This window comes from Microcaecilia unicolor, chromosome 2 (genome assembly GCF_901765095.1).
Source record: "Microcaecilia unicolor chromosome 2, aMicUni1.1, whole genome shotgun sequence".
NCBI lineage: Eukaryota > Metazoa > Chordata > Amphibia > Gymnophiona > Siphonopidae > Microcaecilia > Microcaecilia unicolor.
Genome location: NC_044032.1, coordinates 241,783,285 through 241,798,019, shown reverse-complemented (window position 1 = coordinate 241,798,019; position 14,735 = coordinate 241,783,285). Strand labels below are relative to the sequence as shown.

The 14,735-nt window shown below is 41.0% G+C and overlaps 1 protein-coding gene across 1 annotated transcript in view; it reads right to left on the bottom strand.

Moving 5' to 3' along the window:
* Positions 1-14,735, bottom strand: part of LOC115463388 (tight junction protein ZO-2-like) — a 143,094-nt gene that overhangs the window by 55,936 nt on the left and 72,423 nt on the right. The window contains exons 4-6 of the mRNA XM_030193846.1: positions 14,570-14,672; positions 3,069-3,630; positions 2,451-2,554 (exon numbers count right to left, since the gene is read on the bottom strand). Of these exons, the coding sequence (XP_030049706.1) occupies positions 2,451-2,554; positions 3,069-3,630; positions 14,570-14,672 (769 nt within the window). The remainder of the gene's footprint in view (positions 1-2,450; positions 2,555-3,068; positions 3,631-14,569; positions 14,673-14,735) is intronic.

Here is a 14,735-nt window from a genome sequence, read left to right as displayed (position 1 = left end):
TTCACATCACTCATGACTATGGCTCCTGCTTGTCCACGGAGAAAACAGGTATCACTTACTAATGGCACTGGTGCAGTCACTGGAGGGCTGGTGGCCACTTAAAAAGTGCATTATTATTCCGAATGCACATTAATACCCTTACTGGCTAAGCATTATGGTTTTCCATTTTCAAAGAGCTGTAACAGAATTTAAGCTTTGCGCATTGATACTGAGGAAGATTTAGATATTTAACATTCAGCAAGGGTTCTAAAAAAATAAGACACCAAGTGACAGAGGGTATTTTTCCTTCGTCTTGGCCTTTTATACAGGCAACAGCAGCAGACAACAAAACACATCCACTGCATCAAAATTTACTGAACAAAAATTCCCTGAAAGTTGTTAATATTTTAGTAAAACTACTTATCAAATAAAAGCAATCTATGGGAAGCAGAGTATACTATGGAATAAAAATGCTGAACCAACACAATTAACATAAGTAATTTCTAATGAAAAAACCACAGTGCTTTAAAACACAATTGCTCCACTTCCCATAGGACTGCTGAGAAGAAACCACTGCATTACCACAACAAACCCACTAAAAACAAGTGAAACAGCTTTAAGATATTAAGTAGGTCAGCAATTCATATTCTGGCCACACACGAATATGCTGCTGAACACATGCAACTGAAACAATATTACATTTTTGTATTAGAATTCATGGCTTCTGTGGGTAGTATTTAACGTAGATGAGTTAGTGTTGTCCTATGCCGATGACATACTGCTGGAATTACCTACTTCTGTTAACATGCAAGATACTTTGAACAGAATCTCTCTTTGTATGGAAAAGATTCAGTATTGGGCTTTAGAAAATAAATTGAAACAATTCCAACAAAACCAAAACTCATTGGTTTAGCAGTTCTGAGGCTGTGGTGCTTAAGTAGATTGTTCTGTCACAAAGTCAAAGGTTGAGCCAGAGTCCTTGAAGTAATTTAAGCCTCAGATTAATCAGCTTTGGAGAAGGATGATCTTTAAATTGAGGCAATTTAAGAATAAGATCTTTCTTTGATCAATCTACTTATACTTTACTAGTCCAGATGTTGATTCTTGCACATCTGGACTATTGCAATGTTCTTTATCTGGGTATACCAGCCAAATTTGTTTTAAAAAAATGCAGCTCATTCAAAATACTTTTATCAGACTAATTTTTAATCTTAGGAAGTATAACAATATCTAATCTTTTAGATTATCTCTACATTGGCTTCCAGTGCAGCAGAGAATTTTATTTAAATCAATGTGTGTAGTTTATCAGGCCACATCTCAAAAAAGATATAGTGGAATTAGAAAAGGTGCAGACAAGGGCGACGAAAATGATAAAGGGGATGGGACGACTTCCCTATGAGGAAAGGCTAAAGCGGCTAGGGCTCTTCAGCTTGGAGAAAAGATGGCTGAGGGGAGATATAATAGAGGTCTATAAAATAATGAGTGGAATGGAACAAGTAGATTTGAATTGATTGTTTACTCTTTCCAAAAATACTAGAACTAGGGGGCACACAATGAAGATACAAAGTAGTAAGTTTAAAACAAATTGTAGAAAATATTTCTTCACTCAACATGTAATTAAACTCTGGAATTCGTTGCCAGAGAACGTGGTAAAGGCGGTTATAGCTCAGCGGAGTTTAAAAAAGGTTTGGACGGCTTCCTAAAGGAAAAGTCCATAGACCGTTATTAAATGGACTTGGGGAAAATCCACTATTTCTGGGTTAAGCAGTATAAAATGTTTTGTACATTTTTGGGATCTTGCCGGGTATTTGTGACCTGGATTGGCCACTGTTGGAAACAGGATGCTGGGCTCGATGGACCTTTGGTCTTTCCCAGTATGTCAATACTTATGTACTTATTTATTTATAATCTCTCTTCTTCCCTAGTAACTGATTTAGTTAGCTTTTCTGTGGGTAGGTTTTCATCACAGTTGCACAACATGCTCATACTACGGTCTGTGGCTTTGAAGGGGGTTTAGTTTCTTGAAACAGCTAATACCATCTTTTCTGGTTTTATGATTCCCTATTGGTACTCTCTTCCCACTAACATTAGAACCAATACTAATTATTGCAAGGCATGGAAGAATGGACAATAGAAGTTTAAGACATAGCTTCCTTTAATAGTTAGTTAGTTAGTTAGTTCTGTGTTTTAGGCAACGGCAGATGGGTTCCCTGATAGGATCAAAATGTCTAGGGGTAAATGTATTCACTACTATGTTCATTTGAAACTCAATAAACAAATTGCAAAAACAAATTAAAAAAAAACTTAAGACTTCTGTTTGTTTAATGTTGACTATTTTGATAATTATTGTATTAATGAGTTATATCTGATCATGTGATTATGTTGTAAACCGCACTGGAGCCTTATTGGGGAGGAGTGGAGAGTGTAGCGCTATATAAGAAATGTATTAGATTAGAATTCACAGCACTTACCTTGAGAACAATATCACCTTCATTTAAGTTGCCATCTCTTGCTGCCAGGCCAGTATCTGACATTTCTTTTACAAAAATCTGACTACCAAGTCGTAGACCATATTCTGCCAGATAGAAAAAAAAAAAAGGTTTGAACACTATCAAAGCTCAAAAGGTCTCACACATTGTACTGTACTGAGCAACGATTCAAAGCATGACAGCTGGTCCAGAAACAAAGGAGGAGCACTTAGCCTACAGATGAGAGCTGGGAATGTGGAATTTCATAGGATGGACTGGATTTTGTAGCCTTTCCCATGGCACCACAGTAGGCTGGAAGACCTTGATTATATATATTAAGGTCCTATGCCATTGTAGAGCAACATATGAATACAAGGTTGCTGGGAGTGTTGTGCCAACACAATGGACACCAAGCAGCATGAAGAAATTTACATACTGGGTGGCATTTTCCTTGAGAAACAGAATTTTACCATTTATGCTGGTGTTCAAACCACTCCTTCCTTACCCTCATTGATTTTAATACTCTCCCCATAATAATCTAACCATTGCAGTGATTTTTTTTTAAGATAATGACACAGACCAGTGCTTCCTGTACAAGCCCATTAATTTCATCAAGCTTACCTTCATTTTGTTTCCGTTTTGATAGAAGAACACTGATAGGTTTGTCAACATCCTGTCTAGCTGGGGGTATACGCTGGTGACGTTGTGGTTCAGGTGAAGGGCTGCGGGACTGAAGTCTATCTCGACTGCGGCTCCTCTGCATTTCCTTCTCATACCTGTAATCAGGAGTAGGTTGCCGACCATAACCTCTGTCTGGGCTATAGTCACCACCATAACCACGATCCAATCTCTCATCTTGGTCTATGTTCCTGCCACGGCTGTGATCCCGCCTATACTCCCGTTCTAGACTTCCCTCTCTGTTTCTGCTCCTGCCACGACTTTGATCAGGGCTGTAATTGCGGTCACGGTCATATTGGTGGCCCCAGTCTTGGTCTCTTCTATAACCCCTATCGGGGCTGGCATCCCGACTGTGACTGCCACTGTGCCAGTTCCTGTCACCATAACCACTTCTTTGGTCATAGTGTACCTCATCATCCACTACATCAAAGGATCTGTTGCTGGGAGGAGGAGAAGGGCTTCTTCGGAGAGCAGACAGCTGAACCTTTCGTGGTCTCTTTACTACCTGTTTACACAAAAAAAAAAAAAAAAAAAAAAAGATACTGATAAAAATTCAAATATACTTTATATGAATCGTTTCCTGGCTTTAGAGCACTCTATTATATCAAATGATGGCAATGTTCAAATGGTAAATAAAATATCAGTTGATTACGTGCGAGTTACAACTATTGCAGTTTCATCTTGTGCATTCTACATAGTTACTTTATATAGTTACATATCAGATAATACACTGTATATTCCTTCCTACACAAGACCTGTAATATGGTGCTAGCCCTCAGCTTTCCTAGTTTGCTGTCTTCAGCATATTTTTAGTTTATTCCTGCAGCTGCATGTAAGTTACAGTGCTTTCTCAGGAAATGGAGAGTACATGTTACATGTCAAGGTGACAGGAGGAACTGAGGCTATGAAGTCCATATATGGCAGATATAATTGGTTATAACCTTAGTGGTAATGAGAGACTGAGGACTCTGCAAGCCCAAGATGTTCCAACGGAAATATGTGTTCAGAGAGGAAGGACCCCAGGTGTCTTATAATATTTATTATTTGCTCGTTGCATGGTTATTTGCATGCTGTGAGTACACTGTACTGATAAGGAATTAGCCAACTGCCACAAAGTGTGCATGTGCACACAAGAGGAGAGGATGATACAATGTAGGAAACTGACATATATGTATACATATAAAAAAATAACAGAATATTACAGGAAGATCCATATATGACCATAAGTTAATTTGGGAGAAATCACATGATTTGGGAGAAACGAAACTTAAAACAGTATATATGTGATGGCTAGGAAAGTGTTTGCTGAGCAGTTTTGTTATTCAGTTTTTGCGTCTGGCTTTTCTGTGTGACAACCTGCTCCAGAGAGAACAATTATTTTGTATTGGCTTAGTGAGATACCAATAAAGATTTTTACTGGTTGCGCCCATATCTAAGTCTGATTATTTCTCTTATTCCAGCCCCTAGGGCTGAAATGTTTTCCCCTCCCCAGGGACAAGGGACAGGATTACACATTACACTTATTTTTGCTTTCACAGTATTTAAATAACTGTAGAAATCATATGTATGCAACTAGTTCCCATTTTGGTTTCCTCCACTTTCCTGGGTGCCCTGATTGTTGAGGCAGAGAAGATAAGTCAACAGTACTGCTAAAACCAGCAGGCAGCCACCTCCTTCCTTCTTTACAGGCCCAAGTGTATATTTTCTTAACAAAACTCACCATTCCATATGGAGAAAAGGCCTAAACTAGGAGAATAAAAATTGGTGATAATAAATAAAATACACGTTTATGTCTTTACCCTTTATTAGGATTTACTGTCTTTTAAAGAAATTCACCAAAAATTTAAACTGAACTGCAAACATTTCTTAAAATGCTCTGTAGTTACCCTAGCATAAAAATATGTCTTGAATATTAGTCATAACTCCTAATTATATTTCATGAAATAGTACTATTTCTTGCTAACAGGTATTTTCTGCATTGATCAGTAGTCAAGTGGGTGATCACATCACACATGGCTGGGGTAAAATAAATCTCCCAGAACTCAAAACAAAGTAAGTGCTGAGCGTGTGTGGTCCTTCCTGTGCACAGCAGTCTCTGCAGTACCTCCGGTAGTTCCCCAGCTCAAGAAGAAACACATCTCTTGGGAAGGAGGGAGGGATTGTGTATCTGATCAATCCAGCCAAGGAAAATACCTCTTACAGGTGAGAAATAACACTTTTTCTGTCAACAACCAAGACTGAGTCAAGCTGCTCATCTCATTACAAACTGTCCATTGTTCAAAAACAGTCTGTTCATCATAAACATTAAGAACTGCAATGCTACAGAGAGACCAAGACAGCACCACCAAATGCACTGTCTGGCTGTGGACTAGTCCAAACAGTAGTGTGAAATAAAAGTATGAAGCAAGAAGCAAGATGCTGCTCTATAGATGGCACTCAGTGTAGCCAATTTCAGGAAACTCATGGTAACTGCAGTGACAGATTTCATTTTACTATTAGAGGAGTGCCACCATACTTGTAACCGAACTGGATGCAGGATGGTACAATGGTATTAGGCTCCCTAGGCAACACAATGCTGTTCCTATTCTTCCTCCTCTTTCTTACGGATGCACCACATGCACATCCATAATGTGTAGTCATGGGGGCAGCACTTCTTGAGACAGAACTTGTGATGCATGAGACCAGCTGGCCCCACATTCATGTTTTGAATGCATTTGCAGTGCTAACCTTAAGGAAGAGGCAGAGGAGGAAGGGTGGTACATAAGTATTGCCACACTGGGACAGACTGAAGGTCCATCAAGCCCAGCATCCCGTTTCCAACAGTGGCCAATCCAGGTCACAAGCACCTGGCAAGAACCCAAAATAAGTACAATACATTTTATGTTGTTTATCCTAGAATTAAGCCGTGGATTTTCCCCAAGTCCATTTTAATAATGATCTATGGACTTTCCCTTTAGGATGCCATCCAAACCTTTTTATTACACGCCCCGTAGCATGGAACAAGATCTTTTCTAGCCCTATCATCTGTACTATTTGTTGCACTGCGCCAGGAAAGTATTGCCTGAGTATATCCGCAACAGTGTGCTATTGGGTCCCCTTAGGGATGGCTTGGAGAGAACTGAATAAATTATGGGGTCTAGAGGCGGATACCTCGGACCTGTTGCCTTTAGAGGGTAACCCGCAGTTTGCTCCAGGTTCAGATAATAAAATATTTCGTAGATGGGCGGAGTTGGGGATCACAAGACTTGAGCATGTACTGGACACAAGGAGGCAGATATTGTCTTTGGGAGCTTTAGGAGTAGGCATTAGTCAGAGTCATTTATTCGCGTACCATCAGTTACCACACTATGTCCGATCTCTGGAGTCTGGTAAGTTGGAGAGTGGACACGAGCGTAGGATTACAGAATTTTTTGGAACAATTCCTGGGGAGAGGCTGTCAGTGTCAGGCCTGCAGAGAGCTCTTGGGGAGCTGGAAGGGGAGAAGGATACAGGCATTATTCGACAACGTTGGGCACTAGATTTCAAGCAACTGCAGCTGCAGTTAGCTTTTCAGAAACTGATATCTCGTACACCTCAGATATCTGTGAATGCCAGCATACGTGGATGTCAGTATAGAATAATCTATAGAGCATACATGGCCCAACATCAAGTGTTCAGAATGGGGGGGGGGGGGGGGGGGGTCGCGGACCCTCTCTGTGCTAAGTGTAAACAGGGGGAGGGTACGCTGTTCCATTCTCTTTGGGAATGTCCATAAGATCAAATCCTTTTGGAGACAAATATTCAAGTACCTGGAGTCTTTGATACATCTCAGGATTCTATTTTCACCCCAGGGGGCATTATTGGATAAATATGAAGTATTCATGCTCCCAAGTAAGGAGGCTCAGCAGCTCATTCGCAAGGTTAGTATAGGAGGGAAGAAGCTTATCATGGGCAAGTGGATGAGTGAGGAACCGCCAGATTATTGGCATTTGGAGGAACCGGCTGCATGAGCTCTTGATATTGGAACGTAGGGGACTGGGGTCCTCACCCAAGAGAAGGAAAGCATTCTTGGACATTTGGGAACCATATATACAGTTGCTGTCATCTAAAGCTCGTAGCCTAATACTTAAGCTCTGAAAATGGAACTTTTTTTTCTTTTGTTTCTTCTTTCTTTTTCTCTTTACTTATTTGGGTGCTCTTTGCAGACAAGTAAAACTGTGTTCTGTCATGAGTGGCCAAGAAATAGGAGCAAACTTATGTTGGGGGGGAGGGGGGGGAAGGGTAGGAGGGGATTGAATATAGTCGGTTTCATAGTTGGTTCCCAATTTACGGTAGAGGGCTATAAGAACCAAGGCGCTCTACTATGACAGTATTGACTTATGAATACTTTATTTGGGGGAAACCAATGTTTGAATTGTTCAATCTGTAGGCTCCTCTTGTTTGGACCTAGTGCTACCCAATAAAAATAGAGTTGCGTTGGGGAGTACAAGGGGAGGGACTTCTCTTGGGGATAAGAGGGAGGGTGACAAAGATTACAAAAGTTTGATGACACTTATCCTGGTTTCCTTTTATGTAATCAAATTGTCGATGTTTTAATAATGATTTGTTGTACGTAAACGTTGAACATAAATTCAAGGGGTAGGGTGGGGGTATAATGTTAAAAGTTTGATGACGGACTATAGCAAATTTGGGTTTGATGAGGACATTTCATATGTGCTTTTCTATGTATTCATATTGTGGAATGAGAGCATTTTGTACTGTCATCATTAAAAATGTTGAACCATAAACCCCCTTTTTTTTAAACTGCTTTTACTACATTCTCTGGCAACGAATTCCAGAATTTAATGAAACATTGAGTGAAGAAAAGTTCTCTCTGATTTGTTTTAAATTTACTACTTTGCAGCTTCATTGCATGCCCCCTTGTCCTAGTATTTTTGGAAAGAGTAAACAAGCAATTCACATATACCCATTCCACTCCACTCATTATTTGATAGACCTTTATTATATCTCCCCTCAGCCACCTTTTCTCACAAGCTTCCACCACTCCACACAATTCTCTCGTTGGCTGACAGGCATGAGGTTCCCTGCTAGGAATGCTGCTCCACCCAGCTCTACTTGCTGTTTGCATTCCCTGAAATCTGGCACGTTAGGCACATGCCTGGGTCATACAGTGGTATAGCTGGCCCTAGCTACAAGCGATACACATCTTGGCAGATCAAAATAGCAAAGGTAAACATGAATAACTGAAGATCAATGCTCTATCTAGAATGTCCTGTGTGCAATGAAGCCATCTGCTCATTTCTGATCCACCCCGGAAGAAAACCTTTAGACTTTCAGGGAAGAAAAACAGTTGAACCTTTCTGCCATAGAGTACTAACCACAGCTCCAACTGTCAGATGAGAACAGGGGCATTTTTTATATGATGTCCAAATCTGATTTTGGATGTTTTGCAGGAAAACATCCAAAAATCCAGTGCCAAACCTGGTCCTTTTTGAACCAGAAAACATCAATCTGCTTGGTTTGAAAATTGCCCTATTTTACACATTTTTATGCTCAGTGTGTCTTTAAGGGCCATTTTCAGGCAAAAAAAAAAAAAAAACTCCAAGGGAAAACTGCACAAAAACAAGTCACCCAGATATCTAGGGCCAGCAGTCTTACTAGACTGGCCACGTGGAGGGGCATAATCGAACGGGGCACCCAAGTTTTCCTGAGGACGTCCTCACAGGACGTCCCGGTGAAGGGGCGGGGAACCCGTATTATCGAAACAAGATGGGCATCCATCTTTTGTTTCAATAATACGGTCGGGGACACCCAAATCTCAACATTTAGGTCTACCTTAGAGATGGTCATCCTTAGAGATGGTCGTCGCTGGTTTTCGGCGATAATGGAAACCGAGAATGACCATCTCAGAAACAACCAAATGCAAGCCCTTTGGTCGTGGGAGGAGCCAGCATTCACAGTGCACTGGTCCCCCTCACATGCCAGGACACCAACCGGGCACCCTAGGGGTACTGCAGTGGACTTCAGAAATTACTCCCAGGTACATAGCTCCCTTATCTTGGGTGCTGAACCCCCCAAAACCCACTACCCACAACTGTACAACACTACTATAGCCCTAAGGGGTGAAAGTGGGCACCTACATGTGGGTACAGTGAGTTTCTCGTGGGTTTTGAAGGGCTCACATTTACCACCACAAGTGTAACAGGTATGGGGGGATGGGCCTGGGTCCGCCTGCCTGAAGTGCACTGCACCCACTAAAACTGCTCCAGGGACCTGCGTACTGCTGTCTGGGAGCTGGGTATGACATTTGAGACTAGCAAAAAATATTTTAAAAGTTTTTTAGGGTGGGAGGGGGTTAGTGACCACTGGGGGAGTAAGGGGAGGTCATCTGGTCAGTTCGGGCACCTTTTTGAGGCTTGGTCGCATGAAAAAATGGACTAAGTAAAGTCGGCCAACTGCTCGTCAGGGACGCGCCCTTCTTTTTTCCATTATCAGCCAAGGAAGCCCATCTCTTAAGCATGGAAACTGTACAAAGCAGATCGTTGATAAACTGAGATGTATTTTATTAATGTAACAAAATTAGATTAAAAAATGTATATACAGCAACTCATATACATATACATATTATAGCCCGACACAGGCCGTGTTTCGCCCAACTGGGCTGCTTCAGGGGCTAAAAAATAATAATAAATAGATAATAAATTATGCATCTTATCATCTAAATAAAAACATAAACTAATAACATAGAAATTGCATGATTTGAACATAAATAATATTATAAAAGTATGTTTTAAAAAAACAAAATGACATAAAATACAAATGTTTATACATCTATAATTACATATAAATCATAAAAGTATGTTTTAAAAAAACAAAATGTATTTTATGTCATTTTGTTTTTTTAAAACATACTTTTATAATATTATTTATGTTCAAATCATGCAATTTCTATGTTATTAGTTTATGTTTTTATTTAGATGATAAGATGCATAATTTATTATCTATTTATTATTATTTTTTAGCCCCTGAAGCAGCCCAGTTGGGCGAAACACGGCCTGTGTCGGGCTATAATATGTATATGTATATGAGTTGCTGTATATACATTTTTTAATCTAATTTTGTTACATTAATAAAATACATCTCAGTTTATCAACGATCTGCTTTGTACAGTTTCCACTTTGGAGTTTGCAGATCGTCTGCCCCTTTGTTTTCTTGGACCATCTCTTAAGCATGACCCAGTCCTGCCTTCGTTATGCTTCCGACACGCCCCTGGGAACTTTGGTCGTCCCCGCGATGGAAAGCAGTTGAGGGTGCCCAAAATCGGCGTTCGATTATGCCAATTTGTGCGACCCTGGGAGAAGGACGCCCATCTCCCAATTTGTGTCGAAAGATGGGCGCCCTTCTCTTTCGAAAATAAGCCTGATAGACATCCCAGCAGAGCAATGGGGCAGCCTAGGGGGTACTGCAGTGAACTTCACATAAAAGGTCCCAGGTACACATTACATCATAACCCCTTTATATTTTATGATGAGCCCTGCAGGAATAGCAAAAAAATACATTGTACCTGACTATACAGCACTACAATAGCCCTTATGCCTGCAGGTGTCGCCTATATGTGGGTTCAGTAGGTATTGTGTGGTTTTGGGGTACTTTCCACTTTCCACTAGAAGTGTACTAGTTAGTGTGGTATATGGGCCTGGGTCCCCTTCTCTACAGCCCACTGCACCAACCACTAGGTTTGCTGCTATAAGAGGAGTGGCCATTATATCTACAGCTGTCAGAGACTGGTATGTACTGTCACTTTCACCTCTTACGAGGGAGGGGGTGGGAGGTTACGCCTTTATCTCTCCAGTGGTCATCTGGTCAGTTTGGGCACCTTACTGAAACACATCTAGCCAGCCTAGAACGTCCTATTTTTTTGCCCTGGATGTTTTTACAATGTTCCATCATCACAGAAAAATGTCCAAATTGTAAACCCACCCTAGTCCCACACAAAACACGCTTCCAACCACCCCCTTGAGATTTAGACAAAAAGAAAATGTTTTAAAAATAGTTGAAAAATAGCAATTCGGAAACAAAAATGTCCATATGCCATTCTTTGCCATTTTTTTTTATGTTATTTTGTTTTGAAAATGAGCCCCATAGTCTCCTGCAGTATAACCACATTTCTGCATGCTGGGTACTCTAAAGCTAAACATCCTTAATACTGCAAGACAAGTAGCTAAGACTCCCAAGTAGATTCCACAGTATTTTTTTCTCCCTCACTACTGCCTATTGCTCTTCTCTCATTTTTCCTGTAATGGCCTCTACTACCCCAGAGTATTTTGTTTCCTCCTCTAATTTTTATGCCCTTATTCCCTTCTCACCTCTCCAGTACTGGCCATTTTTACCCTTTTCTGTCCCTACATCCAATCTTTTACCTTTCGCTCATCATTCCTCTCCTTTTACTTTGACCCTTCACTCAACCCATTCCTCCTCTCCTTCAAGTCTTTCACTACTTGTTACAGAGTCTTATTAAGTCCATCCATTCCTTAGTCATTGTTCTCTTCCCCCTTCCCTTTGCCACTTCCCTTAAGCTTCTGTCCTCTCTCCCTCCATTGCATGTCCCAGTTTGAAACAAGAAATTTATTCTCACTGCTGACAAGAGACACCGCTATGCCTGGAACTGGGTGGTAGATGCCTGAATAGGGGAAAAGGCTGGAGTATAACCTGAAAGGAAAGGAAGCCCCATGAGACAAAAAGGAGAAATCTAACAGCTTTGGTGCCCTGGTATAAACGTGAGAAGGGGAGAAGCACGAAGCAGCCAAATAATCAGTGCACAAGAGTATGATGATAATTACCAGAGGCAAATAAGTCAAGATCAGCTGTGCACTGATGTGTCTAAGGTACACTCTACCGCTGTACTGGCCCTGGCTACATCTGCACTAACCTACAAATTTAAGCGTGTTAAGACAATTAATGCATGTTAAAACGCTACAGTGCATACTGTTTTAAAATCGATTTTCCCCCCAAAATAAATCAGAAATTAAACAAAGAAAAGAGGATACCTTTTTATTGGACTAAAAATACATTTTTTTATTAGCTTTCAAAGGCAATGCCTTCTTCTTCAGATCAGAAAAGTACTGCCTTTGAAAGCTAATCAAAAATATTCTATTAAGTTAGGCCAATAAAGTTATCATCTTATTTTATTTCTATTTATTACCTTTAAAAGTGAACAGGACTACCACACAAAACAAACATGTGACACTAGGGCTACCATAAAAAAAGATGATACAAAAAATAAAATGCCGCCCTGCCCCTGGCCCGGCCCCCAACAAATGTATTTTCTTCTGTAGTCTAAATACAAAATTAAAAATGATGGTACATTTCCAAAAAAGCAAACATCCATGAGCAGCATGTTCCCCTCTCCTCTCTCTCTCCCCTTCTATACATGTGCTGCATTTCCCCCTTTTCCCTTCATGTACGGCATATCCCCCTCTCTTCTCCCTTCCCTGCCACCCACAAGCAGCTGCCCCCCTTCTCTCCCTCCCCTCTCAGGCCTACCTTGCAGCCCTGGTGGTCTGGTGGCCTCTTTGGGGCAGAAAAGAACCCCACTCTTTCCTTCCTGCTGCTACTAACCTCCCCGCTGCCGCCGCTTCTTGAAAATGGCTGCCGACATCAAGCGGTGGCCTTGCAAGACTTTCATGAAGTCTCGGCAGCCACTTTTAAGAAGCCGTGGCAGCAGGCAAGAAAGACTGGAGTTCTTTCCTGCTCTGTGAAGAGGCCACTCAACTACCAGGGTATGCTACAGTAAGCTTGGGGTGGGGGGGGGGGGGGGGGGAAGGCAAAGCTGTCTGTCTGTCTGTCCACCTGCCAGCCCAGAAATCTGGACTAACAGGCTGGCTGGAAAAAAAATGTCCGGACCCTGACAGTCCCCTTTAGAGGAGGACATGTCCGGAGAAATCCAGACGTATAGTAACCCCATGTGAAACTAACTGAAAGATACACCCAACAATCATGAAAAATTTAGAAGAGAGAGACAATGAATAATGCTGGATTGGGCAGAAGAGATAGAGAAATGGGGGAGGAGGGAGAGAGGGAAAGCATGAGTAATGCTGGATGGTGTAGACAGATGAGGTAATACTAGATGAGGAGAAGAGACAGACAGACACATATAAGGTAATGAGAGTTGTTCAGATGCGCTGGTTCAGAGGAGGACATAGTGTTGGAACTGAAGACAAGAGGGGAGAGAAAAAGAACCATTGAACAGGAGACCCTGGAAAGAGAGCAAAGAGATGACAGGAAAGCAGTAACTGGAGACTGGGACCTACACAATTAAAAAAATTAAATGGTCCGACAACAAAGGAAGAGAAAATAATTTTATTTTTAATTCAGGGTGAAGTAGTGCTATAGCACTGTTAGTCCAGTTTAAAGGTTAATAAAGTAAAACAAAACACACACTCAAAAAAAAAAAAACTACAGAAAATAAAGTGACACCTTTTCATTGCACTAATTCAATACATTTTTGACTAGCTTTCAGAGGTCAAAATCTAACCTGAGGAAGGTGGGTTTGGCCTCTAAAAGCTAGTAAAAAAATATATTGAATTGGTCCAATAAAAAGGTATCACTTTATTTTCCATTATTTGCTTTATTTTTATTTGTAATGTAGTGATTGGAACGTATCAGTTTTTGAAAATGGCATCTTTTAGTTTCCACAGTAGAGGGGGACATGCATCACTTTTTCTCTCTCTCTGGTGTTGCACTATATGCAAAGTCTGGCTTTCTGGGGGTTCAGTTTGTCTACTTATTTCTATTTTTAATTTGTGGTTACTTGTTCTATACTTGGTGAGGGCTTATCTGTATCCTGCATGTGTGAAAAGACATTGAATGGTTGGTACTAAGCCGACTTATTTAGTTCTTCCAATAGGTGTATTTATTTATTGGGATGTTGCAATGTTTACAGTGCTCTTTTTCCCTAGGTAGGGCCTTGTTGTGTGACTCCTGGAAGTTACTACTATATGGTATGGTAGAATTGTTTTACAGGTCTTGAGTGACTTTTGTAAGGTTCTGTGTTAACAATATGCAGCTGCACTAGAGCAACACAGTAGGGGTCCTTCCCTGCTGTGTGCAAAAGTGACCTGTGGTCCATTTACTGCTGACATATGTATCACCCCCCCCCCCCCCCCCACTACTATTTAACATTTAACATTTCTAAAGCGCTACCAGGTTTGCGCAGCACTGTACAATTAACAAAAAAGGACAGTCCCTGCTCAAAGGAGCTTACAATCCAAGGATTTCAACTTGCTCCACCCCTCTTTAGCCTTCCCAAATGTCTGAGTCACTGACCACCTATGTATCAGCTGGAAACACTTTAGTGAATCAGGTCCTACACCAGCAGACTGTGAATTAATTGTATTTTGCCCCACTGCTGTGGGAAGTACAGGGAGCCTAAAGAAATCTGCAGACATGGACAGTGAGATACCCACCAATGTGACTGTTTTCCCACATTTTTTCAGCTGTTGAACTGCAAAAGAATGGGGCACGTTGTCCAGAAGGGTGCTGTTAACCATCACAACCCGGTCATTTTCTCTGCAAAAAACAAAAAATTGAGATATTGAAGTTTTAGTAGGGGAATGGCTGTGGTTCATTTGC